The sequence below is a fragment of the Ranitomeya variabilis genome, chromosome 1 (assembly GCF_051348905.1).
Source record: "Ranitomeya variabilis isolate aRanVar5 chromosome 1, aRanVar5.hap1, whole genome shotgun sequence".
NCBI classification, from domain to species: Eukaryota; Metazoa; Chordata; class Amphibia; order Anura; family Dendrobatidae; genus Ranitomeya; species Ranitomeya variabilis.
This window is the reverse complement of record NC_135232.1, coordinates 752,014,191-752,041,961: the sequence shown is the minus strand read 5'-3', so window position 1 is coordinate 752,041,961 and position 27,771 is coordinate 752,014,191. Positions and strand designations below refer to the sequence as shown.

Genomic DNA, 27,771 nt, shown 5'->3' with positions numbered 1-27,771 from the left:
ATTTGGAAACCCAGATTCTGAATCTAAATGTGCAGCTGGCAACACTGAGATCCATAGACAATATGGAAAGGAGTCTTCTGCTCACTGAGCAGACGCTCAATAGGATAGATGAGGGGGGATGGTAAGATGGAGCTGCAGGAAAGTGAGGCAGCAAGCTGGGTGACAGGAAGCGGGGTAGAGGGAAGAGTGCCAGGGAGGCTAGTCTGGATCTGGCTCACCCCAATAAGTTTGCTAAGTTGGCAGATGAGGGGGGTGCCAGTACAGGAATAGCACTGCTGCAGCCAGGCATGTCCTCTGAAAGCCGGAGGAGTGACTGCTCCAGTAAGGAGGGAAATAGGAGAGCAGGGCAGGCCAGACAGGTGCTGGTAGTGGGGGACTCAATTATTAGGGGAACAGATAGGGCAATCTGTCACAAAGACAGGGATCGTCGAACGGTGTGCTGCCTACCTGGTGCTCGAGTCCGACACATCGCTGATCGGGTTGACAGATTACTGGGAGGGGCTGGTGAGGACCCAGCGGTCATGGTGCACATTGGCACAAATGACAAAGTTAGAGGTAGGTGGAAGGTCCTTAAAAACTATTTCAGGGAAATAGGCTGCAAGCTGAAAGCAAGGACCTCCAACGTGGTATTTTCCAAAATACTGCCTGTACCATGTGCCACGCCAGAGAGGCAACGGGAGATTAGGGAGGTTAATAAGTGGCTCAAGAATTGGTGTAGGAAGGAGGGGTTTGGGTTCCTGCAGAACTGGGCTGACTTCTCAGTTGGCTACAGGTTCTACGCTAGGGACGGGCTGCACCTCAATGGGGAAGGTGCAGCTGTGCTGGGGGAGAAAATGGCTAGAAGGTTGGAGGAGTGTTTAAACTAGGGATTGGGGGAGAGTATTCATTTTATTGGAGGGGAAGATAGTGCAGATAGAGACCTGGGCACAAATAAGGAAGTTAGGGGTGGCGGTGGCATGGGGGGTGGGGTTAGAACAGTTAATAATTTAAGAAAGAATAGAGGTACAGAGAGGAACATCAAGTGCATGTATACTAATGCCAGAAGCCTCGCCAACAAAATGGAGGAATTAGAATTAATGTTGTTGGAACATAATTATGATATGGTGGGGAATCTGAGACATGGCTGGATGAGAGCCATGACTGGGCTGTTAACTTGCAGGGCTATAGTCTGTTCAAAAATGACCGAACGGATAAGCGAGGGGGAGGGGTGGGTCTATATGTAAAATCATCCTTAAAACCCATCCGGCGTGATAATATAGGTGAATCTAATGAAAATGTAGAGTCCCTGTGGGTGGAGATAAGGGGAGGGGGAAAAAATAATAAATTACTGATAGGGGTTTGTTATAAATCTCCAAAAATAATGGAAGCAATGGAGAATATCCTCGTAAAGCAAATAGATGAAGCTGCGACTCAAGGAGAAGTCATTATTATGGGGGACTTCAACTACCCTGAAATAGATTGGGGAACATAAACCTGCAGTTCCAGTAAAGGTAATCGGTTTTTGACAACTATGAGAGACAATTACCTTTCACAACTGATTCAGGACCCAACAAGGAGGGGGGCACTGATAGACCTAATATTAACCAACAGGCCAGACCGCATATCAAATATAAGGGTTGGGGGTCACTTGGGGAATAGTGATCACAAAATAATAAGTTTTCATGTATCCTTTAATAAGATGTGTAGTAGAGGGGTTACAAGGACACTAAACTTCAGGAGGGCAAATTTCCAACGGATGAGAGATGATCTTGGTGCAATTAACTGAACGATATCCTGAGACATAAAAATACACAAAGAAAATGGGAGACGTTTATTAGCATCCTGGATAGGACCTGTGCACAGTATATACCGTATGGGAATAAACACACTAGAAATAGAAGGAAACCAATATGGCTAAGTAGAGCTGTAAGGGGCGCAATAAGGGACAAAAAGAAAGCATTTAGAGAATTAAAGGAAGTAGGTAGTGATGAGGCATTAAATAAATACAGAAAATGAAATAAATTCTGTAAAAAGCAAATCAAGGCAGCAAAAATTGAGACAGAGAGACTCATTGCCAGAGAGAGTAAAAATAATCCCAAAATATTCTTTAACTACATAAATAGTAAGAAACTAAAAAATGATAGTGTTGGCCCCCTTAAAAATAGTCTGGGGGAAATGGTGGATGAGGATGAGGAAAATGCCAATATGCTAAATGACTTTTTTTTCATCAGTATTTACACAAGAAAATCCCATGGCAGAAAATATGATCAGTGATAACAAAAATTCCCCATTAAATGTCACCTGCTTAACCCAGCAGGAAGTATGGCGGCATCTTAAAATCACTAAAATTGACAAATCTCCGGGCCCGGATGAGATACACCCTCGAGTTCTGTAGGAATTAAGTACAGTCATTGATAGACCATTATTTTTAATCTTTAAAGACTCCATAATAACAGGGTCTGTACCACAGGACTGGCGTATAGCAAATGTGGTGCCAATATTCAAAAAGGGGACAAAAACTGAACTCGGAAATTATAGGCCAGTAAGCTTAAAGGGAACCTGTCACCACGTTTTTGGAAGATGGGATAAAAATAGCGTTAAATAGGGGCAGAGGTGGGCGTTACATTAGTGTGTGTGTTATGCGTTTATTACCCACCTAAGTTGCCGAAATAACTTTGCAAAGTCTCCGTTTTCGCCTGTCAATCAGGCTGGTCAGGTCACATGGGCGTGGTGTCTTCACCCAGATTTGGCGTAGTTTTCCGTTGGTGGCGTAGTGGTGTGCGCATGCCCAAAGTCCGGAATCCTCTTCCAGGGGATTTAAAATAGCGCGGTGTTCGTTATTGCATTGGTGATCGGTGGGCGCGGCCATCTTCCTTTGGCCGCGCGTGCGCAGAAGCGGCGCTCTGCTGGCCGCGGCTTCAGGAAAATGGCCGCGGGATGCCGCGCGTGCGCAGATGGATATCGCGGCGGCCATTTTCCTGAAGCCGCGGCCAGCAGAGCGCCGCTTCTGCGCACGCGCGGCCAAAGGAAGATGGCCGCGCCCACCGATCACCAATGCAATAACGAACACCGCGCTATTTTAAATCCCCTGGAAGAGGATTCCGGACTTTGGGCATGCGCACACCACTACGCCACCAACGGAAAACTACGCCAAATCTGGGGGAAGACAACGCCCATGCGACCTGACCAGCCTGATTGACAGGCGAAAACGGAGACTTTGCAAAGTTATTTCGGCAACTTAGGTGGGTAATAAACGCATAACACACACACTAATGTAACGCCCACCTCTGCCCCTATTTAACGCTATTTTTATCCCATCTTCCAAAAACGTGGTGACAGGTTCCCTTTAACCTCTACTGTGGGTAAAATCCTGGAGGGCATTCTAAGGGATGCTATACTGGAGTATCTGAAGAGGAATAACCTCATGACCCAGTATCAGCACGGGTTTACTAGGGACCGTACCTGTCAGACAAATCTGATCAATTTCTATGAAGAGGTAAGTTCCGGACTGGACCAAGGGAATGCAGTGGATAGTGTATATGGACTTTTCAAAAGCTTTTGATACGGTGCCACACAAAAGGTTGATACATAAAATGAGAATAATGGGGATAGGGGAAAATATGTGTAAGTGGGTTAAGAGCTGGCTCAGGGATAGGAAAAAAAGGGTGGTTATTAATGGAGCACACTCGGACTGGGTTGCGGTTAGCAGTGGGGTACCACAGGGGTCAGTATTGGGCCCTCTTCTTTTTAACATATTTATTAATGATCTTGTAAGGGGCATACAGAGCAGAATTTCAATATTTGCAGATGACACTAAACTCTGCAGGGTAATCAATACAGAGGAGGACAGTTTTATATTACAGGATGATTTATGTAAACTAGAAGCTTGGGCTGATAAATGGTAAATGAGCTTTAATGGGGATAAATGTAAGGTCATGTACTTGGGTAGAAGTAATAAGATGTATAACTATGTGCTTAATTCTAACACTCTGGGCAAAACCGTCAATGAAAAAGACCTGGGTGTATGGGTGGATGACAAACTCACGCTTAGTGGCCAGTGTCAGGCAGCTGCTACAAAGGCAAATAAAATAATGGGATGCAATAAAAGAGGCATAGATGCTCTTGAGGAGGACATAATTTTACCTCTATACAAGTCACTAGTTCGACCACACTTAGAATACTGTGCACAGTTCTGGTCTCCGGTGTATAAGAAAGACATAGCTGAACTAGAGCGGGTGCAGAGAAGAGCAACCAAGGTTATTAGAGGACTGGGGGGTCTGCAATACCAAGATAGATTATTACACTTGAGGCTATTTAGTTTGGAAAAACTAAGGCTAAGGGGTGATCTTATCTTAATGTATAAGTATATTGCCGTAACATTTCCAGCATATAATATTGCCCGCTTGGACCTTCAGCATAACCTTCTCTACCCCTTTTGACCTTGGACTCCTCACCCCTTTTTGGGCCTCTGCCCTCTGTTGGGGCCCTGTTGTGAATTTGGATTCTGGGCTCCCCCGGTGGCTACTGGTGGAATTGAACTGGTGTCTTCATCTTCTCTGTTCACCTGTTTCCATCAAGATGTGGGAGTCGCTATATAACCTTGCTGCTCTGTTAGTTGCTTGCCGGTCAACAATGTTATCAGAAGCCTCTCTGTGCTTGTTCCTGCTCCTAGACAACTACTAGATAAGTTGGACTCTTGTCCATGTTTGTTTTTGCATTTTTGTTCCAGTTCACAGCTGTAGTTTCGTTACTGTGTCTGGAAAGCTCTTGTGAACAGGAATTGCCACTCTGGTGTTATGAGTTAATGCCAGAGTTTTAAAGTAATTTCTGGATGGTGTTTTGATAGAGTTTTTAGCTGACCATGAAAGTGTCCTTTCTGTCTTCTGCTATGTAGTAAGTGGACCTCAAATTTGCTAAACCTATTTTCATACTACGTTTGTTATTTCATCTTGATTCACCGCCAATACATGTGGGGGGCCTCTGTCTCCTTTCGGGGTATTTCTCTAGAGGTGAGCTAGGACTAATATTTTCCTCTGCTAGCTTTATTTAGTCCTCCGGCTGGTGCTGGGCATCTAGAATCAACGTAGGCATGCTACCCGGCCACTGCTAGTTGTGCGTTAGGTTTAGTTCATGGTCAGCTCAGTTTCCATCTTCCAAGAGCTAGTTCCTATATATGCTGATGCTATGATCTCTTGCCATTGAGATCATGACAGTTTGACCGGCCCACTAAAGGGTTAAAATCCTTGGCTGAGAAAGGAGAGAAATAAGTAGTCTGCTGAAATTTTTTTTTTTTTTTTTTTCTTTTCTCTCCTTTGAATGGCTCTGTGTTCACCTGTTTGCAATGGATCTTCAGAGTGTAACTGCAGGTTTGAATAATCTCGCCACGAAGGTACAAAATTTGCAAGATTTTGTTTGTCATGCACCTGTATCTGAGCCGAGAATTCCTTTGCCGGAATTTTTCTCGGGGAATAGATCTGGGTTTCAGAATTTTCGAAATAATTGCAAATTATTTTTGTCCCTGAAATCTCGCTCTGCCGGAGATCCTGCACAGCAGGTCAGGATTGTGATTTCCTTGCTCCGGGGCGACCCTCAAGACTGGGCTTTTTCATTGACACCAGGGGATCCTGCGTTGCTCAATGTGGATGCGTTTTTTCTGGCCTTGGGGTTGCTTTATGACGAACCTCATTTGGAGCTTCAGGCAGAAAAAACTTTGATGTCCCTATCTCAGGGGCAAGATGAAGCGGAAATTTACTGCCAAAGATTCCGTAAATGGTCTGTGCTTACTCAGTGGAATGAGTGCGCCCTGGCGGCGACTTTCAGAGAGGGTCTCTCTGATGCCATTAAGGATGTTATGGTGGGGTTCCCTGTGCCTGCGGGTCTGAATGAGTCCATGACAATGGCTATTCAGATCGATAGGCGTTTGCGGGAGCGCAAACCAGTGCACCATCTGGCGGTGTCCACTGAGAAATCGCCAGAGAGTATGCAGTGTGATAGAATTCTGTCCCGAAGCGAGCGGCAGAATTTTAGACGGAAAAATGGGTTGTGTTTCTATTGTGGTGATTCTACTCATGTTATATCAGCATGCTCTAAGCGTACTAAGAAGCTTGATAAGTCTGTTTCCATTTGCACCTTACCGTCTAAGTTTATTCTATCTGTGACCCTGATTTGCTCTTTGTCATCTATTACCACGGACGCCTATGTCGACTCTGGCGCCGCTTTGAGTCTTATGGATTGGTCCTTTGCCAAACGCTGTGGGTATGATTTAGAGCCTTTGGAGACTCCTATTCCTCTGAAGGGGATTGACTCCACCCCATTGGCTAATAATAAACCACAATACTGGACACAAGTAACTATGCGTATTAATCCGGATCACCAGGAGATTATTCGCTTTCTGGTGCTGTATAATCTACATGATGATTTGGTGCTAGGATTGCCTTGGCTGCAATCTCACAACCCAGTCCTCGACTGGAAAGCTATGTCTGTGTTGAGCTGGGGATGTAAGGGGGCTCATGGGGATGTACCTGTGGTTTCCATTTCATCATCTATTCCCTCTGAAATTCCTGAGTTCCTGTCTGACTATCGTGACGTCTTTGAAGAATCCAAGCTTGGTTCGTTACCTCCGCACCGAGAGTGCGATTGTGCCATAGATTTAATCCCGGGTAGTAAATACCCAAAGGGTCGTTTATTTAATCTGTCTGTGCCTGAACATGCTGCTATGCGTGAATATATAAAGGAGTCCTTGGAAAAGGGACATATTCGTCCATCGTCATCTCCCTTAGGAGCCGGTTTTTTCTTTGTGTCAAAAAAAGACGGCTCTTTGAGACCATGTATTGATTATCGGCTTTTGAATAAAATCACTGTTAAATATCAATACCCATTGCCGTTGCTGACTGATTTGTTTGCTCGCATAAAGGGGGCCAAGTGGTTCTCTAAGATTGACCTTCGTGGGGCGTATAATTTGGTGCGAATCAGGCAGGGGGATGAGTGGAAAACCGCATTTAATACGCCCGAGGGCCACTTTGAGTATTTAGTGATGCCTTTTGGTCTTTCAAATGCTCCGTCAGTTTTCCAGTCCTTTATGCATGATATTTTTCGCGATTATTTGGATAAATTTATGATTGTGTATCTGGATGATATTCTGATTTTTTCGGATGACTGGGACTCTCATGTCCAGCAAGTCAGGAGGGTTTTTCAGGTTTTGCGGTCTAATTCTTTGTGTGTGAAGGGTTCTAAGTGTGTTTTTGGGGTACAGAGGATTTCCTTTTTGGGATATATTTTTTCCCCCTCTTCCATTGAAATGGATCCTGTCAAGGTTCAAGCTATTTGTGATTGGACGCAGCCCTCTTCTCTTAAGAGTCTTCAGAAATTTTTGGGCTTTGCTAACTTTTATCGTCGATTTATTGCTGGTTTTTCGGATATTGCTAAGCCATTGACCGATTTGACTAAGAAGGGTGCTGATGTTGCTGATTGGTCCCCTGATGCTGTGGAGGCCTTTCGGGAGCTTAAGCGCCGTTTTTCCTCTGCCCCTGTGTTGCGTCAGCCTGATGTTGCTCTACCTTTTCAGGTTGAGGTCGACGCTTCTGAGATCGGAGCTGGGGCAGTGTTGTCGCAGAAAAGTTCTGACTGCTCCGTGATGAGGCCTTGTGCCTTCTTTTCCCGTAAATTTTCGCCCGCTGAGCGGAATTATGATGTTGGGAATCGGGAGCTTTTGGCCATGAAGTGGGCTTTTGAGGAGTGGCGCCATTGGCTTGAGGGGGCCAGACATCAGGTGGTGGTATTGACTGACCACAAAAATTTGGTTTATCTTGAGACCGCCAGGCGCCTGAATCCTAGACAGGCGCGCTGGTCATTATTTTTCTCTCGGTTTAATTTTGTGGTGTCATACCTACCGGGTTCTAAGAATGTTAAGGCGGATGCCCTTTCTAGGAGTTTTGAGCCTGACGCCTGGTAACTCTGAGCCCACAGGTATCCTTAAGGATGGAGTGGTATTGTCAGCCGTTTCTCCAGACCTGCGGCGGGCCTTGCAGGAGTTTCAGGCGGATAGACCTGATCGTTGCCCACCTGATAAACTGTTTGTTCCTGATGACTGGACCAGTAGAGTCATCTCTGAGGTTCATTCTTCTGCGTTGGCAGGTCATCCTGGCATTTTTGGTACCAGGGATTTGGTGGCAAGGTCCTTCTGGTGGCCTTCCCTGTCACGAGATGTGCGAGGCTTTGTGCAGTCTTGTGACGTTTGTGCTCGGGCCAAGCCTTGTTGTTCTCGGGCTAGTGGATTGTTGTTGCCCTTGCCTATTCCTAAGAGGCCTTGGACGCACATCTCGATGGATTTTATTTCAGATCTGCCTGTTTCTCAGAAGATGTCTGTCATCTGGGTGGTGTGTGACCGTTTCTCTAAGATGGTCCATTTGGTTCCTCTGCCCAAGTTGCCTTCTTCTTCCGAGTTGGTTCCTCTGTTTTTTCAAAATGTTGTTCGTTTGCATGGTATCCCTGAGAATATCGTTTCTGACAGAGGGACCCAATTCGTGTCTAGATTTTGGCGGGCATTCTGTGTTAGGATGGGCATAGATTTATCTTTTTCGTCCGCTTTCCATCCTCAGACTAATGGCCAGACTGAGCGGATTAATCAGACCCTGGAGACATATCTGAGGTGTTTTGTGTCTGCTGACCAGGATGATTGGGTTGCTTTTTTGCCATTGGCGGAGTTCGCTCTCAATAATCGGGCCAGCTCTGCCACTTTGGTGTCCCCGTTTTTCTGTAATTCGGGGTTTCATCCTCGATTTTCCTCTGGTCAGGTGGAATCTTCGGATTGTCCTGGAGTGGATGCTGTGGTGGAGAGATTGCATCAGATCTGGGGGCAGGTGGTGGACAATTTGAGGTTGTCCCAGGAGAAGACTCAGCTTTTTGCTAACCGCCGTCGTCGTGTTGGTCCTCGTCTTCGTGTTGGGGACTTGGTGTGGTTGTCTTCTCGTTTTGTCCCTATGAGGGTCTCTTCTCCTAAGTTTAAGCCTCGGTTCATCGGCCCGTATAAGATATTGGAGATTCTTAACCCTGTTTCCTTCCGTTTGGACCTCCCTGCATCCTTTTCTATTCATAACGTTTTTCATCGGTCATTATTGCGCAGGTATGAGGTACCGGTTGTGCCTTCCGTTGAGCCTCCTGCTCCGGTGTTGGTTGAGGGTGAGTTGGAGTACGTTGTGGAGAAAATCTTAGACTCTCGTGTTTCCAGACGGAGACTCCAGTATCTGGTCAAGTGGAAGGGATACGGCCAGGAGGATAATTCTTGGGTGAATGCATCTGATGTTCATGCCTCTGATCTGGTTCGTGCCTTTCATAGGGCCCATCCTGATCGCCCTGGTGGTTCTGGTGAGGGTTCGGTGCCCCCTCCTTGAGGGGGGGGTACTGTTGTGAATTTGAATTCTGGGCTCCCCCGGTGGCTACTGGTGGAATTGAACTGGTGTCTTCATCTTCTCTGTTCACCTGTTTCCATCAAGATGTGGGAGTCGCTATATAACCTTGCTGCTCTGTTAGTTGCTTGCCGGTCAACAATGTTATCAGAAGCCTCTCTGTGCTTGTTCCTGCTCCTAGACAACTACTAGATAAGTTGGACTCTTGTCCATGTTTGTTTTTGCATTTTTGTTCCAGTTCACAGCTGTAGTTTCGTTACTGTGTCTGGAAAGCTCTTGTGAACAGGAATTGCCACTCTGGTGTTATGAGTTAATGCCAGAGTTTTAAAGTAATTTCTGGATGGTGTTTTGATAGAGTTTTTAGCTGACCATGAAAGTGTCCTTTCTGTCTTCTGCTATGTAGTAAGTGGACCTCAAATTTGCTAAACCTATTTTCATACTACGTTTGTTATTTCATCTTGATTCACCGCCAATACATGTGGGGGGCCTCTGTCTCCTTTCGGGGTATTTCTCTAGAGGTGAGCTAGGACTAATATTTTCCTCTGCTAGCTTTATTTAGTCCTCCGGCTGGTGCTGGGCATCTAGAATCAACGTAGGCATGCTACCCGGCCACTGCTAGTTGTGCGTTAGGTTTAGTTCATGGTCAGCTCAGTTTCCATCTTCCAAGAGCTAGTTCCTATATATGCTGATGCTATGATCTCTTGCCATTGAGATCATGACAGGGCCCCCAGCATAGAGAGGGTTGCCTCCAAAGAAACCCTCAACCCCCTGATACCTTTCAACCAATCCAACCAGGTCATCGGCGCTTCAGGGATTCACCTTGGGCAATCCAAGTCTGTATTTAGCTTGGAAGGGAGTGCACAAACTGGTCCATTACCACTCGCTCTACCATCTGCCCAGGCATAGAGGACTATGGCTGCAACCATTTTTGTACCAGGTGCAGTAGTTCAAACATTTGGGAGCGAGAGGGTTTGTCTTGGTGATGCACCCATTGGTGGACCTGTTGTTCCCTGACAGTCATTGTCACCCCCAAGTGCGCCAAAATTTCAGCTTTATATGTTCCATGGCATTTTGTAAGACTATGTCATAGTAGGCCTTCTGGGGCTTAAGCGTTAAGTATCATGCAGCACTTCTGCCCATTGCTCTGGCGGGAGTTTCTCCCTCTCGGTAACCCATTCAAAAATGGTCAAAAAGGCCTCTATATCCTCACCCTCAGTCATTTTCTGCAGGGCTTTCCTTCCTGCCTTCCGGATGAAAAAATCATCTGCTGACCTTGGAGTTGGATCTGTTGCCATGCCATGAATGACCTCTGCGAGTAAATGAAACTGCTGCTGCTGTTGATTGTGCTAATACTGCTGTTGCTGGATCAGTTTCATAAGCAGCTTATTCTTCTCCTGTTGTGTCAGCTGGTGTTGTTGGTGTTGCTGCTGTTGCAGCTGGGCTTGCAGTAGGTGTTTAAATAGGTCCTCCATGCTGTCTGATGTTGCTTGCTGGTTTATGGCCACCTTCACCGAGGACTTGGTAGCAGTCACACGTGTTCCCTGGTAACGCTGCCTGCACTTGTAACAAAAATTTTGGTAATGCTACTCACTTGGGTGTGTGGTGAGGTGACACAGGAAATGTTTCCATTTAAATGTCCATGTTGGTTTATTGGTGCTTCATAAACCATGCCACAAGCAAAGGAAAACAAAGGGCTTTCAGTGCAGACAAAACAAAGTAAACAGTTCTTAACAAACTCACTTTAGAAACAGTCCAGGAGACATAAGCTGGATAGTGTCCAGTATACCACTTAGGCTCTGGGCACACGATGCGGATTTTGCTGCGGATCCGCAGCTGCGGGTCCGCTCAGTTTCCCATGAGTTTACAGTACAATGTAAACCTATGGGAAACCGAAAACGCTGTGCCCATGCTGCGGAAAAAAACGCGCGGAAACGCAGCAGTTTACATTCTGCAGCATGTCAATTCTTTCTGCGGAATCTGCAGCAGTTTTACACCTGCTCCATAATAGAAAACCGTAGGTGTAAAACCGCAGTGGAATCCGCACAAAAACCGCTGTAAATCCGCAGGAAAAATGCAGTGTTTTGCCCTGCGGATTTATCAAATCCACTGCGGAAAAATCCACAGAGGTCCATTCTACGTGTTCACATAGCCTTAGTCTGGAGATAACACACAGGAGGCCTTCTTACCAGCACACACAGACCATGTGTCAAACAAAAAGACTCCATATTACCCTGTAAAACCTAGTCGAGATGCACAAAACAAGCTTCTTAGTACTATGTGCACTAGAGCTTTAATCCATGTTTATATCACAAAGGACAACCACCTCTGTGATACATACCTTCCATCAAATATATGTTCGATAGCCACCTTAAAGGTCCTATTGACAATGGGTTGACTGAGATGTGGACACACTCTTTAGAATAATATATTTTGCAGAGTGAACCACTACTTGTTTGTATGTTAACATGCACATATTACACTGTAAATGAAATAATATATGTCTCTCTCTCATTCCATTCCTCAGGCTGTGCCTTCCTCACATACTGTGCCAGAGACTCAGCCATAAAAGCACAAACGGCCCTGCACGAGCAGAAGACTCTTCCTGGGGTGAGTAAAAATTACATAGACTGATCATGGTTTGAGGTTTAGGGTTAGGGTCAATGTCAGTGACAGAATTCAGAGAAGACAGAATGGGTTTAAATTACATTCAACTGTATGGTGGCCTCCTGGATCATTTACATAATGATTGTGTGTTGCTGTAGGAATCTATCGAATGATGGGCTATCAATCAAAGGTTTCATGTGAACAGAACATTTTATAAACATTAAGGTGCTCAGCAGAGCATGTCATAAGAAGAAAGTGATATATGCTGGGATCTGCACTGAGTCTTCTAGTTCCAGGGGAAAATATTATGAACACATTGCACAAGGATTTTTGGAATAATGAACGTTTCCCATTGGGATTGGTGGATAATATTATAATGAATAGATATACTGTAAAATGTTATTCTATATTAAGTTTGATAACATCATTGATGTGGATTCCGTAACTGTTTATGAGGTCTATAGGGACACAAAAATCTCATAAATCAAGCCTTGAATGTGTTCCATTTAATTTAGATGCTGAAAAAAAGCTATGGTTCTTCTTTTCCATTACGCATATCATAACCTTTATGTGGTCGTGTAGCTAATACAATTAATAATAAGCAAAAAAAAAAACAAGCAATTGGCAGTATGCCAGTATATGTGTCTTTTCTACACATGATAGATTAAATTACATTGCAAATGAATTAGCCACATATATGAAAGTAATATGCCAGGCTTGAAATATGCAAAATGGTATTGACTTGAGTACAGTATTTTTCTATGCGGTATTGAACAACTACAGGAAAATACATACCGTACTTAAAGTGCATTTTTGTGTCTACAAATGTGACAGTATATATTATATTTCTAGTATATAATATATACTAGATCAGAGGATGCTAAGGACATTAGTAGGACCCCATCTGAATAGTGGAAGCCCATCAGATTCATTTTTATTAGAATAATTAAGAAAGGAGACATTTGATTGTTCGCTGTGCCTTTATAGTAGTACTTAGCTTGCCGGGCACAGGGAAAAGAAGTGGAAGTGTTGTCAGGGAGCACAGATACTTGTTGCCTGTAGGTTTAGACTCTGATAACTTGGCCAAATAAATAAGACATAAAAGGCATGTAACTTGAATCATAATTATTGGGCTTTTGCGCTGATTGAATTCTCTCTTAATGCTTTATGACAACTAAAATACAGTTTCTCTACTAAATCTACAATATATGTCATGAGTTCCAGGAACAAAGATCATTTTAAGTGGTAACTACACTGTCGAATAATTTTTCAGAATAAGCTGTTTTGGATATGTGCATGACAAATACACCACTATGATTTGTATTCACAATTTTTCGCCTCTGTAGGCTTTTCCTCTAATTTGCAATTGACTGTAAGCTCTTGAGAGGAGACTAGCTACTATAATGTCTCCCATACACAACACAGAGGGGGATTCCTGCTCTTCAATCCTTAGTTAACACACAGAGAGAAGCAGCAGCATAGAGGACATTATACAGCAGTATTGAGCATTGTATAAGTGAATCCAGCTCCTTAAGAAACTTGTTAGAGAGATCCGCAGCAGTATTGAGCATTGTATATGTGAATCCAGCTCCCGAATGAGGTAAGATACTTGTTAGAGAGATCCACACAATCTTTCTGTGTCTCCCTCTGCCCCTCACAATTACCCCCGCCCCCATTTTGTATATAATATAAGAAGAGGTGCAACGTGACACTGTACTGTGCTGGCAGTCAATCTGCTCTTGAGCAAGATGGAGTTGAGCTGTTTTTCAGAGTGGATAGTGAGTTCAGGAGATGGGGTAGAGAAAAAAGTGGTTCAAAGTTGGGAAGGAAGGAGAATTATCTGATAAGATATATTATAATATTTCGTATATTCGCTTGTACTTTTGCTTTGATCACAGTATATTGAAAATCTGGGATCTTAAATAAATATTAAGACAAGAACAAAAAATTAAAAAATAATGAAAACAAACAAACAAATAAATGGCATCACTCCATAGGAGTGTTCACCTTCCATCATGTAACCATGTCTTCATACATGCGAGAAGCTGCCAGTGAACCCTAAAGATCCTAGATGGGATGTGGAATGAAAGATTATACAACAATATATATACTTTATCATTTATTGCAATAGCATGTTTAACAGCTAACCCCCAGTATTATTTATCCTTTAGCCAAATTAGCAGAGTTAGGCTACCTTTAGACGGCCATTATAAACCTTGGATCTGCAGTGCTATCTGCATATGATGAACGGGTGCAGGAGAAGCATACTATATATATGCACTAGTCTGTTCCCTATATTTGGCCAGCCTTGCACATGCTAATTATTTTTCACATGGACCCGACGTTCCTCTGGACGTTTTCTCCGTCCGCCGGAAACAACTATTTGGACGGATCCGGAATAAAACAGATGAAACGTGTGGCAATCAGGCGCAATCCAGCGCTAATACAACTCTATGAGAAAAAACGGATCTGGTGTAAAAAAAAACCCTGATCCGTTTTTTTTTTAAAACTTGCCGGATTGTGCCTGGAACAAAAAACCTGATGTGTGAAAGTAGCCTTAAAGGGAACCTGTCATGTGAAAAAAACGATATTAACCTGCAGATATCAGATTAATTTGCAGGTTAATAGTATTCAGAAGTTGTGTTGCACTGAGAGTCCCACTGCTGGGAGGAAATGAACTTTATTCCTCCTTGCAGCCTTGTGCTTTCAGTCATAGAGGCGCGGCTTCAGTCACCGCTCAGTGTATAGTGAGCAGCAGCTGAAACTATGCCCCAGCACTGACTGACAGCTGGCTCTCCACTACACAAGCTGTCAGTAAGTGCCGGGGGTGTGGTTACAGCCGCCGATCACTATGACTGAAAGCTTGAAAAAAGTTCATTTCCTCAGGGCCGCGGAGCTCTCAGTGCAATGGCCACACAGTTTCTGAACGCTGTTATCCTGCGGATAAACCCCATGTCTGTCTGCAGGTCAATATCGTTTTTTCACATGACTTGTTCCCTTTAAATGAAGAAATGAAAAGATTTGAAAAGCATCAAGCTTTAAGGTGCATTTAGACTGAAAATTATTCCTGGAAGCACCCATTTCACTATATTTATGCAGTGTCAACAGGCTATCGATCACCTGATAAACCAGCCAAATGCTCGTTCGTCAGGTGAAAAGATTTTTAAACAGGATTAAAAATCATTATTATTGGCAACTCATCAACCTGTGTAAACATGACTTGTGCTGGCAAGAAGAATGGCAGCCTAGGTGCTCTGAGCCATCTATTGCAGGTCATTCACTGCACATTGGGAGTGCAGTCTGCCTGTATAAACAAACAGTTAAAGAAGCACTCCCATAAAATGTGTTATTCTCCTATTCCCTTCACGACGTCTCCAATTTCCTTTTTCGTTTTTTCCTCCTTTTCTTCCAAGAGCCATAATTTTTCTGTTACATAGTTACATGGGTTGAAAAAAGACCTAGGTCCATCAAGTTCAACCTTTCTCCCCAACTGTACATTTTAGCACTAAATTACCGTATATACTCGAGTATAAGCCGACCCGAGTATAAGCCGACCCCCCTAATTTTGCCACAAAAAACTGGGAAAACTTATTGACTCGAGTATAAGCCTAGGGTGGAAAATGCAGCAGCTACCGGTGAATTTCAAAAATAAAAATAGATGCTCCATACCGTTCATTATTGCCCCATAGATGCTCCATATAAAGCTGTGCCATATATAATGCTCCATACCATTGATTATTGCCCCATATATTATCCATATATAGCTGTGCCATATAGAATGCTCCATACCATTGATTATTGCCCCATATATTATCCATATAAAGCTGTGCCATATATGCTCTGCACTGTTCATTATTGCCCCATAGATGCTCCTTATAAAGCTGTGCCATATATGCTCTGGACCGTTCATTGCCCCATAGATGCTCCACATAAAGCTGTGCCATATATAATGCTCCATACCATTGATTATTGCCCCATATATTATCCATATATAGCTGTGCCATATAGAATGCTCCATACCATTGATTATTGCCCCATATATTATCCATATAAAGCTGTGCCATATATGCTCTGCACTGTTCATTATTGCCCCATAGATGCTCCTTATAAAGCTGTGCCATATATGCTCTGGACCGTTCATTGCCCCATAGATGCTCCTTATAAATCTGTGCCCTATATGCTCTGCACCGTTCAGTTTGGCCCCATAGATGCTCATTATAAATCTGTGCCATATATGCTCTGCACCGTTCAGTTTGGCCCTATAGATGCTCCTTATAAAGCTGTGCCATATATGCTCTGCACCGTTCAGTTTGGCCCCATAGATGCTCATTATAAATCTGTGCCCTATATGCTCTGCACCGTTCAGTTTGGCCCTATAGATGCTCCTTATAAAGTTGTGCCATATATGCTCTGCACCGTTCAGTTTGGCCCCATAGATGCTCCTTATATAGCTGTGCCATATATGCTCTGCACCGTTCAGTTTGGCCCCATAGATGCTCATTATAAAGCTGCCCCATATGGAATGCTCATCATCGTTCAGTTTGGCCCCATAGATAGATGTGCCATATATAACGCTGCTGCTGCTGCTGCTGCTGCAATAAAAATAATAAAACACATACTCACCTTTCTTGCTTGCAGCTCCCCAGCGTCCGGTCCCGGCGTCTCTTCGCACTGACTGATCAGGCAGAGGGCGGCGCGCACACTATATGCGTCATCGCGCCCTCTGACCTGCACAGTCAGAGCGGAGAGACGCCGGGAAGATGGAGCGGCGTGTGGATCGTGGACAGGTGAATATGCGATACTTACCTGCTCCCGGCGTCCCGCTCCTTCCCCCGGACAGCTGGTCTCCGGTGCCGCAGCTCTTCCTCTGTCAGCGGTCACCGGCACCGCGCTGATTAGAGAAATGAATAGGCGGCTCCGCCCCTATGGGAGTGGAGTCCATATTAATTTCTCTAATGAGCGGTCCCACGTGACCGCTGTACAGGGGAAGAGCTGTGGCACCCGGAGACCGTGTGACGGGCAGGGGGAGTGTCAGGATCGCCGGGACTAGGTAAGTATGCCTCAGCGCCCTCTCCCCCTCACCCGCCGACCCTGCCACAGACCGTGACTCGAGTATAAGCCGAGAGGGGCACTTTCAGCCCAAAAATTTGGGCTGAAAATCTCGGCTTATACTCGAGTATATACGGTATCTATAACCCGCAATGTTATGTGTAGTGAGGAAATCATCCAGCCCTTGCTTCCACAGTCTGACTGCTCTAACTGTAAAGAACCCTTTCCTATTTAGCTGCCGCTATCGCCTTTCTTCCACCTGTAATGAGTGCCCTCTGGTCCTAGTATGATCTTTGGAAAGAATAAGTCATGTGCCAGTCGTTTCTACTGACCACTGATATATTTATACATATAAATGAGATGCCCTCTGAGGCATCTTTTTTCTAAGCTAAACAAGCCCAACTTTTCCAACCTCTCACCATATGAGAGACCTTCCATGCCTTGCAATAATCTAGTTGCCCGTCTTTGAACTGACTCTAATTTCTGAATGTACTTTTTAAAATGTGGAGCTGAAAACGGGATCTTATATTTTAGATGTGGCCTCACAAGCAGGGCCAAGGATTCGGTAAGCCAAACCTCCAACTCCAACTCCTCAATTTTCCTGACTTCAACTCCGACTCAGACACCACAGCCCTGCCTCTCTACTGAGCATAAAGTGCAGCACAGATTCATCTCACCTAAAAGCCGAGATCCTTTGATCAGGAACAGAACAGACATTTATAGGACATTTTATAAATTTCACAAATTATTATGAGAACATGTAAAGCACATACTGCATTGTGTGACTGTACCCAATGTATTATATATTTTAGGAGTCGGAGTTGGTCCATTTTATACCAACTCCAAATCCGACTCCACCAAAATGGACACCGACTCCAACTCCAAAGCACTGCTCACAAGTGATTTATAAAGAGGTAACAATACGTTGGGATTGCAGGATTTTCTCTCCCTTTTTATACACCCTAAAATCTTGTTTGCTTTTGCAGCTGCTGCTTGACATTGAGTACTGCTGCTTAGCTTACTGGTAACCAGAATACCAAGTCCTTCTCCTATTCTGTAGTCCTGAGTATGGTCCCATTTAACGTATATGCAGCAATAGGATTACTCCGTCCTAGGTGCATTACTCTACATTTATCTACATTAAATCTCATTTGCCAAGTGTTTGCCCATTCAGTCATCTTATCTAGATCGTTTTGCCATATTTTAAGGTCAAGGTCAGATTTTAGTTTCCTACATATTTTGGTGTTGTCAGCAAAGATACCATCCGCAATGTCATTAATAAAGAGCAACATATACAAAGAAAGAAGAAAATGTGGCACTCACCAGCTTGTGCTGCGATAAAAAAGTCCTTTATTGCGCCATAGCGTGGACTGAGGACATCATAATAACAGCTGCAGGTATATGCGAGAGTGAAAGGTGACCGAGGACGACGGCCGTTTCGTACGGCCGTCGTCCTCGGTCACCTTTCACTCTCGCATATACCTGCAGCTGTTATTATGATGTCCTCAGTCCACGCTAAAGGACTTTTTTATCGTAGCACAAGCTGGTGAGTGCCACATTTTCTTCTTTCTTTGTATATGTTGCTCTTGGACTGCTAATCAATGTTGAGCACCACAAAGCCAGTGCAAGATACCACCTGATATTGTACAGGGAACTTTTGCTGCTGCAGCCACAGAAAACTGCAGGTGTAACCTAGTGCCGTTCTACATTTTTCTATGAAATTCATCATTAATAAAGAGGTTAAGAGGCACTCCCCATAGTATAATGCACCCCATATACTGTAGCATAATGCAGTCCCCATATAGTAAAAATAGTATAAACACTCCCCACAGTTATTAATAAAGTATGCCCGGCGCAGCATGGCACGAGATAGAAGTGATGTCACGCCCAATGCATGAGACGCAGAGGAGGAATGATGGGAGCGGGACTGGAACCTGATGCGCTCTCCTCCATCATTGCTTCCAACAGTTAAATGCACTATGCTGGGGGGGAAGGGCCGAGCTAGGGATGACATCGGCCTCACGGGCCCATAGCGGCTGCATGGTGTGCCACTATTAGCAGCACGCTACTGGCTGAGAAGCCCTGTGGGGTGGGGGCACTAGGCAAATGCCTAGTTTGCTTGCTCCTAACGTCGGCCCTGCTCCTCAAAGAAACCTAACAATTTAGTTAGACATGACTTAGTCCTCATGATTCCATGTTGGTTGTCAGTTGTTATAATATTCTCTGCAATATATCTCTGCAGGTCACCTCTTATAATGCCCTCAAAAACTTTACACACTATTGATGTCAGACTTAGTGGACGGTAATATGCCTGGATCCATCGTCTTACATTGCCTAAATATTGGTACCACGTTAGCCATCCTCCAATCCTGTGGTATCACTACTGTGGTTACTGAACTCAGTTCCCTCAGTATCTGAGTATATGTGAATGCCATCTGGGTCGGGGGAATGTGTCAATGTTTAATTTGCTCAGACGCAGGAGTACTTCTTGTGTTATACTAGTTATACCAGGTGGTGATCTTTGATTTTTGCCTTGTTGAATGATCCCTGAAACACTCAGTTCATTGGTGAACATAGATGAAAAGTGCCTGTTTAATATCTCAGCTTTTCTTTGTCCTCTATAATTATCTTGTTATTATCATTTAAGGGGCTGATATCATCCATTTGCTTCTTTTTGGCATTGATGTATTTATACATTTTTGGGGGATTTATTTTAATGTCACTGTCAATCTGTGTTTCAGTAGATAACTTTGCTAACTTTATTTCTTTTTTTACACTTCTTATATATATTTTCTTTATACTCCTAAAATACTATTTCTGTATTTTCGGCCTTGGGGATTTTGAATGCCCTTTGTTTTTCTTCTTGTTAAACTTTGTTCTGTCTTATTTATCCATAATGATTTCTTTTTATTCCTGTACATTTTATTTCCAGAGGGTATAAGTTTTCTACAGGATTCTAGTAGTAAATCCTTAAACATATCCCATGTATGTTCCCCAGTTACCATGACATGGTCCCAGTCTACACGATTAAGCACTTCCCTTAATTTGTTGAAATCAGATTTCCTTAAAAAATAGGTTTTTGCATTTCCCCTTTTGAAATGTTTTATTGAAAATTACATTGACACTTACTATATTATGGTCACTGCTTCCCAAATGCTCCCTGACCTGTAGATCTAAAAAATGTTCTGGTCTATTTGACAGAACCGGATCCATCAGATTTTCTCCCCTGGTTCGTTCATCTACCAGCTGACAGAGGTAATTGTCCTGGACTGTGGATGAGAATTTGCAGCTTTTAGCACAACCAGAAGATTCTTTGTCCCATTGATGAATGTCTGGATAGTTAAAACCCCCCATAATAAGGGCCCTATTATTATTATTTGCTGCCTTTTTAGTTTGTTGCAGCATTTCATCCTCTACCTTTTCAGCTATATTAGGAGGCTTGTAGCAAACTCCAATTAGCAGCTTTCCATTATTGCCATCCCCATGTACATTTACCCATACTGACTCTACATTGTCACAGCTCCCATCAATGTCATCATTGAACACAGGTCTTAAGTTGGATTTTACAAAAATAAACACCCCTCCACTTTTTTTTTATCTTTCCTGTCTTTTTTGAATGTAGTGTAACCCTCTACAGTTGTCACCCAGTCATGGCATTCGTCAAGCCAGGTTTCAGTAATGCCCACCGCATCGTAATCTGTGTCCGAAATAAAAATCTGCAAGACTTCTTGCATTTGCTAGCAGACATTTAGCACATTTATTACCCCTCCGCACCTCCCTGTTTTCCCTGCATATCGCAGCCCCCCCCCCAAGTGCTCATTCACCCCTACTGTCTCACTCTCTCTATCTACTTTATCTATCTCCTTATTTGCACAATTACCCGCCCCGCCCTCCCCCTAGATCCTAGTATAAAAGCTCTTCCATCCGTCTGACCATTTTTACTCCAAGCAAAGCTGCATCTTTCCCATTGAAGTACAGCCTTTCCCTACCGTAGAGCTTGTAGCTGACAGAGAAGTTGGCTCCGTTCTCCATGAACCCAAACCCTTTCTTCCTGCACCAATTTCTAAGCCACTTATTTATCTCCCTAAGTTCTCACTGTCTTTCTAGTGACGCTCGTGGCACTGGCAGTATTTCTGAAAAGGCCACCTTGGAGGTCCTGGCCTTCAGCTTCTCACCTAGTTCCATGTAATCATTTTTAAGGAACATCCACCCCCCTCTAACTTAGTCATTGGTACCAATATGTACCATGACATGACTGCTGGGTTTTCACCAGTCCCACCCAGCAATCTCACCAATATCAACTGAACAGAAGACATTATATGGTAGTATATTAAGCCCTTAACGACCAGGAGTATTTCAGTTTTAGCGTTTTCGTTTTTTGCTCCTCTTCTTTCCAGAGTCATAACTTTTTTATTTTTTGGACAATATGGCCATGTGAGTGCTTGTTTTTTGCGGGACAGCAACACCATTGGTTTTAACATATCATGTGCTGGAAAACAGGAAAAAAATTCCAAGTGTGGTGAAATTGCAAAAAAAGTGCAATTCCAGTTTTGTGGGTTTTTTTTACCATGTTCACTAAATGCTAAAACTGACCTGCCCTTATGTCTAGGTTTGTCTAGGTTGAAAAAAAATTCCAAAGTTTGTTTTAAAAAAAAAAAAAAGCCCCATTTTCCAATGCCGTAGGGTCTTCATTTTTTGTGATCTGGGGTTGGGTGAGGGCTTATTTTTTGCATACTGAGCTGATGTTTTTAATGACACCATTTTCTGCAGATACGTTCTTTTGATCGCCCGTTATTGCATTTTAATGCAGTGTTGCAGCGACCAAAAAAACGTAATTCTGGCGTTTTTACTTTTTTTCTTGTTATGCCGTTTAGGGATCAGGTTAATTATTTTTTTATATTGATAGATGGCCAATTCTGAACATGGCGATACCAAATATGTGTATATTTGATTTTTATTATTGTTTTATTTTGAATGGCATGAAAGGGGGTGATTTGAACTTTGATATTTTTTTCATTATTTTTTAAAAATATGTTTAAAAACATTTTTTATTTACTTTTTGCATGCGTCAAGAGTCTCCATGGGAGACTAGGAGCTGCAGTACTTTGATCAGATCACCTGTGTGTAGTAGAAATGCTCAGTTGCTATATGCATGATGGAGCTGTGTGACAGCTTATTTTTTGTGGGTTGAGACGTTTTTGTGATAGATGTAACGTTTTCATCGTTCCTTACAGGATTTTTTGGGGAATTACAGCAACCAAAAAAACTTAATTTTGACATTCTTGATTTTTGTTCATTTATAGTGTTTACTGATGAGGTTAATTATTTCTACATTTTGATAGATCGAACTTTTCTGAACGTGGCTATTTATCATATGTGTATTTTTATTTATATATATATATATATATATATATATATATATATATATACTAGATGGTGGCCCGATTCTAACGCATCGGGTATTCTAGAATATGCATGTCCACATAGTATATTGCACAGCCACGTAGTATATTGCACAGTCCGCGTAGTATATTGCCCAGCCACGTAGTATATTGCCCAGCCACGTAGTATATTGGGCAGTTGCGTAGAATATTGGGCAGTTACGTAGTATATTGCCCAGCCACGTAGTATATTGCCCAGCCACATAGTATATTGCCCAGCCACATAGTATATTGCCCAGCCACGTAGTATATTGCCCAGCCACGTAGTATACAGCACAGAGCCACGTAGTATATTGCCCAGCCACGTAGTATATTGCTCAGCCACGTAGTATATTGCCCAGCCACGTAGTATATTGGGCAGTTGCGTAGAATATTGGGCAGTTACGTAGTATATTGCCCAGCCACGTAGTATATTGCCCAGCCACATAGTATATTGCCCAGCCACGTAGTATATTGCCCAGCCACGTAGTATATTGCCCAGCCACGTAGTATACAGCACAGAGCCACGTAGTATATTGCCCAGCCACGTAGTATATTGCCCAGCCACGTAGTATATTGCCCAGCCATGTAGTATATTGCCCAGCCACGTAGTATACAGCACAGAGCCACGTAGTATATTGCCCAGCCACATAGTATATTGCCCAGCCACGTAGTATATTGCCCAGCCACGTAGTATATTGCCCAGCCACGTAGTATATTGCCCAGTCACGTAGTATATTGCCCAGCCACGTAGTATATAGCACAGCCCATGTAGTATATTGCCCAGCCCACGTAGTATATAGCAATGTGGGCATCATATCCCTGTAAAAAAAAAAAGAAATAAAATAAAAAATAGTTATATACTCACCTTCCGGAGCCCCCGGATCCAAGCGAAGCGGTTACCGACGCTGCTCGTGCGCTCCGGTCTCAAGAGTGCATTGCGGTCTCGCGAGATGATGACGTAGCGGTCTCGCGAGATCGCAGCATGGACCGGTTACCGGAGCATCCCGAGCGGGAAAGGCCTGTTGTCGATCCGGGGGCCGACGGACGGTGAGTATATAGTTACATAGTTACATAGTTATTAAGGTTGAAGGAAGACTTTAAGTCCATCTAGTTCAACCCATAGCCTAACCTAACATACCCTAACATGTTGATCCAGGGGAAGGCAAAAAAAACCCATGTGGTAAGAGTAAGCTCCACCATGGGGAAAAAAATTCCTTCCCAACCCCACATACGGCAATCAGACTAGTTCCCTGGATCAACGCCCTATCAAGGAATCTAGTGTATATACCCTGTAACATTATACTTTTCCAGAAAGGTATCCAGTCCCCTCTTAAATTTAAGTAATGAATCACTCATTACAACATCATACGGCAGAGAGTTCCATAGTCTCACTGCTCTTACAGTAAAGAATCCGCGTCTGTTATTATGCTTAAACCTTTTTTCCTCCAGACGTAGAGGATGCCCCCTTGTCCCTGTCACCGGTCTATGATTAAAAAGATCATCAGAAAGGTCTTTGTACTGTCCCCTCATATATTTATACATTAACATAAGATCACCCCTTAGCCTTCGTTTTTCCAAACTAAACAGCCCCAAGTGTAATAACCTATCTTGGTATTGCAGACCCCCCAGTTCTCTAATAACCTTGGTCGCTCTTCTCTGCACCCGCTCTAGTTCAGCTATGTCTTTCTTATACACCGGAGACCAGAACTGTGCACAGTATTCTAAGTGTGGTCGCACTAGTGACTTGTATAGAGGTAAAATTATGTTCTCCTCATGAGCATCTGTGCCTCGCATCTGTGCCTCTTTTAATGCATCCCATTATTTTATTTGCCTTAGTAGCAGCTGCCTGACACTGGCCACTGAATATGAGTTTGTCATCCACCCATACACCCAGGTCTTTTTCATTGACGGTTTTGCCCAGAGTTTTACAATTAAGCATATAGTTATACATCTTATTACTTCTACCCAAGTGCATGACCTTACATTTATCCCCATTAAAGCTCATTTGCCATTTATCAGCCCAAGCTTCTAGTTTACATAAATCATCCTGTAATATAAAATTGTCCTCCCCTGTATTGATTACCCTGCAGAGTTTAGTGTCATCTGCAAATATTGAAATTCTACTCTGAATGCCCCCTACAAGGTCATTAATAAATATGTTAAAAAGAAGAGGGCCCAATACTGACCCCTGTGGTACCCCACTACTAACCGCGACCCAGTCCGAGTGTGCTCCATTAATAACCACCCTTTGTTTCCTATCCCTGAGCCAACTCTCAACCCACTTACACATATTTTCCCCTATCCCCATTATTCTCATTTTATGTATCAACATTTTGTGTGGCACCGTATCAAAAGCTTTTGAAAAGTCCATATACACTACATCTACTGGGTTCCCTTGGTCCAGTCCGGAACTTACCTCTTCATAGAAGCTGATCAGATTAGTCTGACATGAACGGTCCCTAGTAAACCCGTGCTGATACTGGGTCATGAGGTTATTCCTCTTCAGATACTCCAGTATAGCATCCCTTAGAATGCCCTCCAGGATTTTACCCACAGTAGAGGTTAAGCTTACTGGCCTATAATTACCGAGTTCAGTTTTTGTCCCCTTTTTGAATATTGGCACCACATTTGCTATACGCCAGTCCTGTGGTACAGACCCTGTTATTATGGACTCTTTAAAGATTAAAAATAATGGTCTATCAATGACTGTACTTAGTTCCTGCAGTACCCGGGGGTGTATTCCATCCGGGCCCGGAGATTTGTCAACTTTAGTGATTTTTAGATGCCGCCGTACTTCCTGCTGGGTTAAGCAGGTAACATTTAATTGGGAATTTTTATCACTAGTCATATTGGCTGCCATGGGATTTTCTTTTGTAAATACTGATGAAAAAAAGTCATTTAGCATATTGGCTTTTTCCTCATCCTCATCCACCATTTCACCCAGACTATTTTTAAGGGGGCCGATTTTTTTATTTTTTTAATTATTTTTAACATTAGATCGTTTTACTATTCATGCTGCATAGGCAGCATGAATAGTAAAAAGTTTGTCACACAGGGTTAATAGCAGCGGTAGCAGAGTGCATTACACCGCGGCATAACGCGGTCCGTTATCGCTGCCATTAACCCTGTGTGAGGGCAGACTGGAGGGGAGTATGGAGCGGGCACTGACTGCGGGGAGGAAGGAGCGGCCATTTTTCTGCCGGACTGTGCCCGTCGCTGATTGGTCGTGGCTGTTTTGCCACGACCAATCAGCGACTTGGATTACATGACAGACAGAGGCCACGACCAATGAATATCCGTGACAGACAGACAGACAGAAGGACGGAAGTACCCCTTAGACAATTATATAGTAGATATATATATATCCCTTTATTTGCTTGTGTTATATGCAGCAAAAATCACGTTCGCTTTTAAAGCACGGTCATAGGCAGGGTTTCAAAGGAGCCTCCTATTGTCAAGCACAGGGGTCTTCAGCAGACCCCCGGCTGTCATAGCAACTCATTGGCGACCCGCAATCACATCATGGGCACATGGAATGACACTCCCCCATTCCAGTGCGTTTTAAATGTCATCAGAGTTTGACAGCGTCATTTAACAAGTAACTTATCTCGTGCGGAGTTCTCCTCCACCTGTGATTATTAAAGGCAAGTCCTCACTGTAATACACAGCCATCATCGAGCATGGGGCGTAAGCCCTCTGCATGCACCCACTTCCGACTTGCACCGTATGGCACATGAAGTGAAGGGGTTAATATAGATATTATATAGCATTGTGTACTTTCAACTTTCAATTGCTCATTTTGCCTTTCTTCCCAGTCAATTTTTCTATTTTCAAGTAGGTCTATGATAGCGTGTGATTAAAACTGACTAGCTGAATCTTTCTAAGCTCTGTGTAGAAACAGGAAGTCAACTTTCCCTGCATGACTCATGAGTCACTGCAAAAGTCCCTGGCAGGGTCACTGCAAAAGTCCCAGGCAGAGAGGGAGGGGTGAGGCAGCTGAGTGGGTGGTTGAATAGAGGGATGATAAACGCAAGTTAAAAAGACTTCATGTTTCTATATAGAGCAGAGAAAAGAGAAGAATTAGCTGGGTGGAAAAGCAACGAGAGCAATTGTAAGTACACGGTGCTATATAATATGATGATTGCTGAATATTAAGAGAATAAAAACTTTGATGGGAGGAGTGCTTCTTTAATTCACCAATTAAAAGTTGCTGATAAAGGAACTTGTCACACAAAAAAATGCAATTAACCTGCAGCTAATCTGCAGGTTAACAGCATTCTGAACCTGCCTGGCGCCCACACTTAGACCCCCGCTTCCAGGAGGAAATGAACTTTTTTTTATTCAGTGACAGGGGCGGCGCCAGTGTGATTTCAGTCACCATTCTGTGTATACAGAGCAGCAGCTGCAACTGTTCCCCTGCAATAACTGACATCTGACTTTAAAGAGGTTTTCAAGAACTGTTATATTTCCCGCCTAACTTATGGCATTGCCATCAATATGATATTGGTGAGCATTTGAGTTCCAGCACCCTAACTAATCCACTGGCAAAGGGAGTTTCACCGCACAGCGAGCCCTGCATTCTCTTTATTGGTTACCAGACACAGCTCTGTATACAGTATTTTGTAGTGGCTCTGACTAATTACTGTGGTCCCTCGTGTCAGCTCTTCAGTGTGGGTTTTAGAAACTAGAACTGAATTGTTGGCCATCAAGGTCAAAGTCTCATAACATCCCTTTAGAAGACTTTTTATATCCAAGCAAAGTGAGGTAAATTCTGACTTGAGTCTTTAGAGGACTTCAATGTTGATGATCTATCCTTGGACCACAGTATGTAGCCAGTACAGATCAAGTTGTCAATCAAAGTGTCGGGTCGTGCTTAAGGCCCCTCTCACAGTATAGTGAGCGGTGACTGTAACCGCTCCGTGCACGCTGCCATGACTGAAAGCCGTGGCTCCCAGGAGAAAATAAGTTTTTTCTCCCATTAGCAACACTTTAAAGCAGTTATCCAGGAGTATTTTTTTTATTATGGGCCTAAGAACATATATGCAGGACAGCAAGGTAGTTGCTAACTACCTGCCGGTTGTACCTGAGCCAATTTCTGCCGGCTCGGAGCAGTCACGAACTGTGGCTTCCACCGATGTCACATCGACAAAGCAGCTGCTTCTCTTGTCCTCTGCTGACAGGCCATGACTACGATGTCATGCTCATTGACAGCCTGATTCTCGCTGCCTAACTGTGGGAAGCCAGCTGTCAATCAGCATGTTTCCGGCAGTCAAGCCCTGTCGACAGAGCATCCCGGAAGAGGAACAGCAGCT

General features: G+C 43.6%; 1 protein-coding gene across 2 annotated transcripts in view; it reads left to right on the top strand.

Annotated features, from left to right (window-relative positions):
- CELF5 (CUGBP Elav-like family member 5) overlaps nt 1–27,771 on the top strand; it is a 179,560-nt gene that overhangs the window by 50,429 nt on the left and 101,360 nt on the right. For both annotated transcript variants that reach the window (XM_077270656.1, XM_077270665.1), the window contains exon 2: nt 11,908–11,990. In XM_077270656.1, the coding sequence (XP_077126771.1) occupies nt 11,908–11,990 (83 nt within the window). The remainder of the gene's footprint in view (nt 1–11,907; nt 11,991–27,771) is intronic.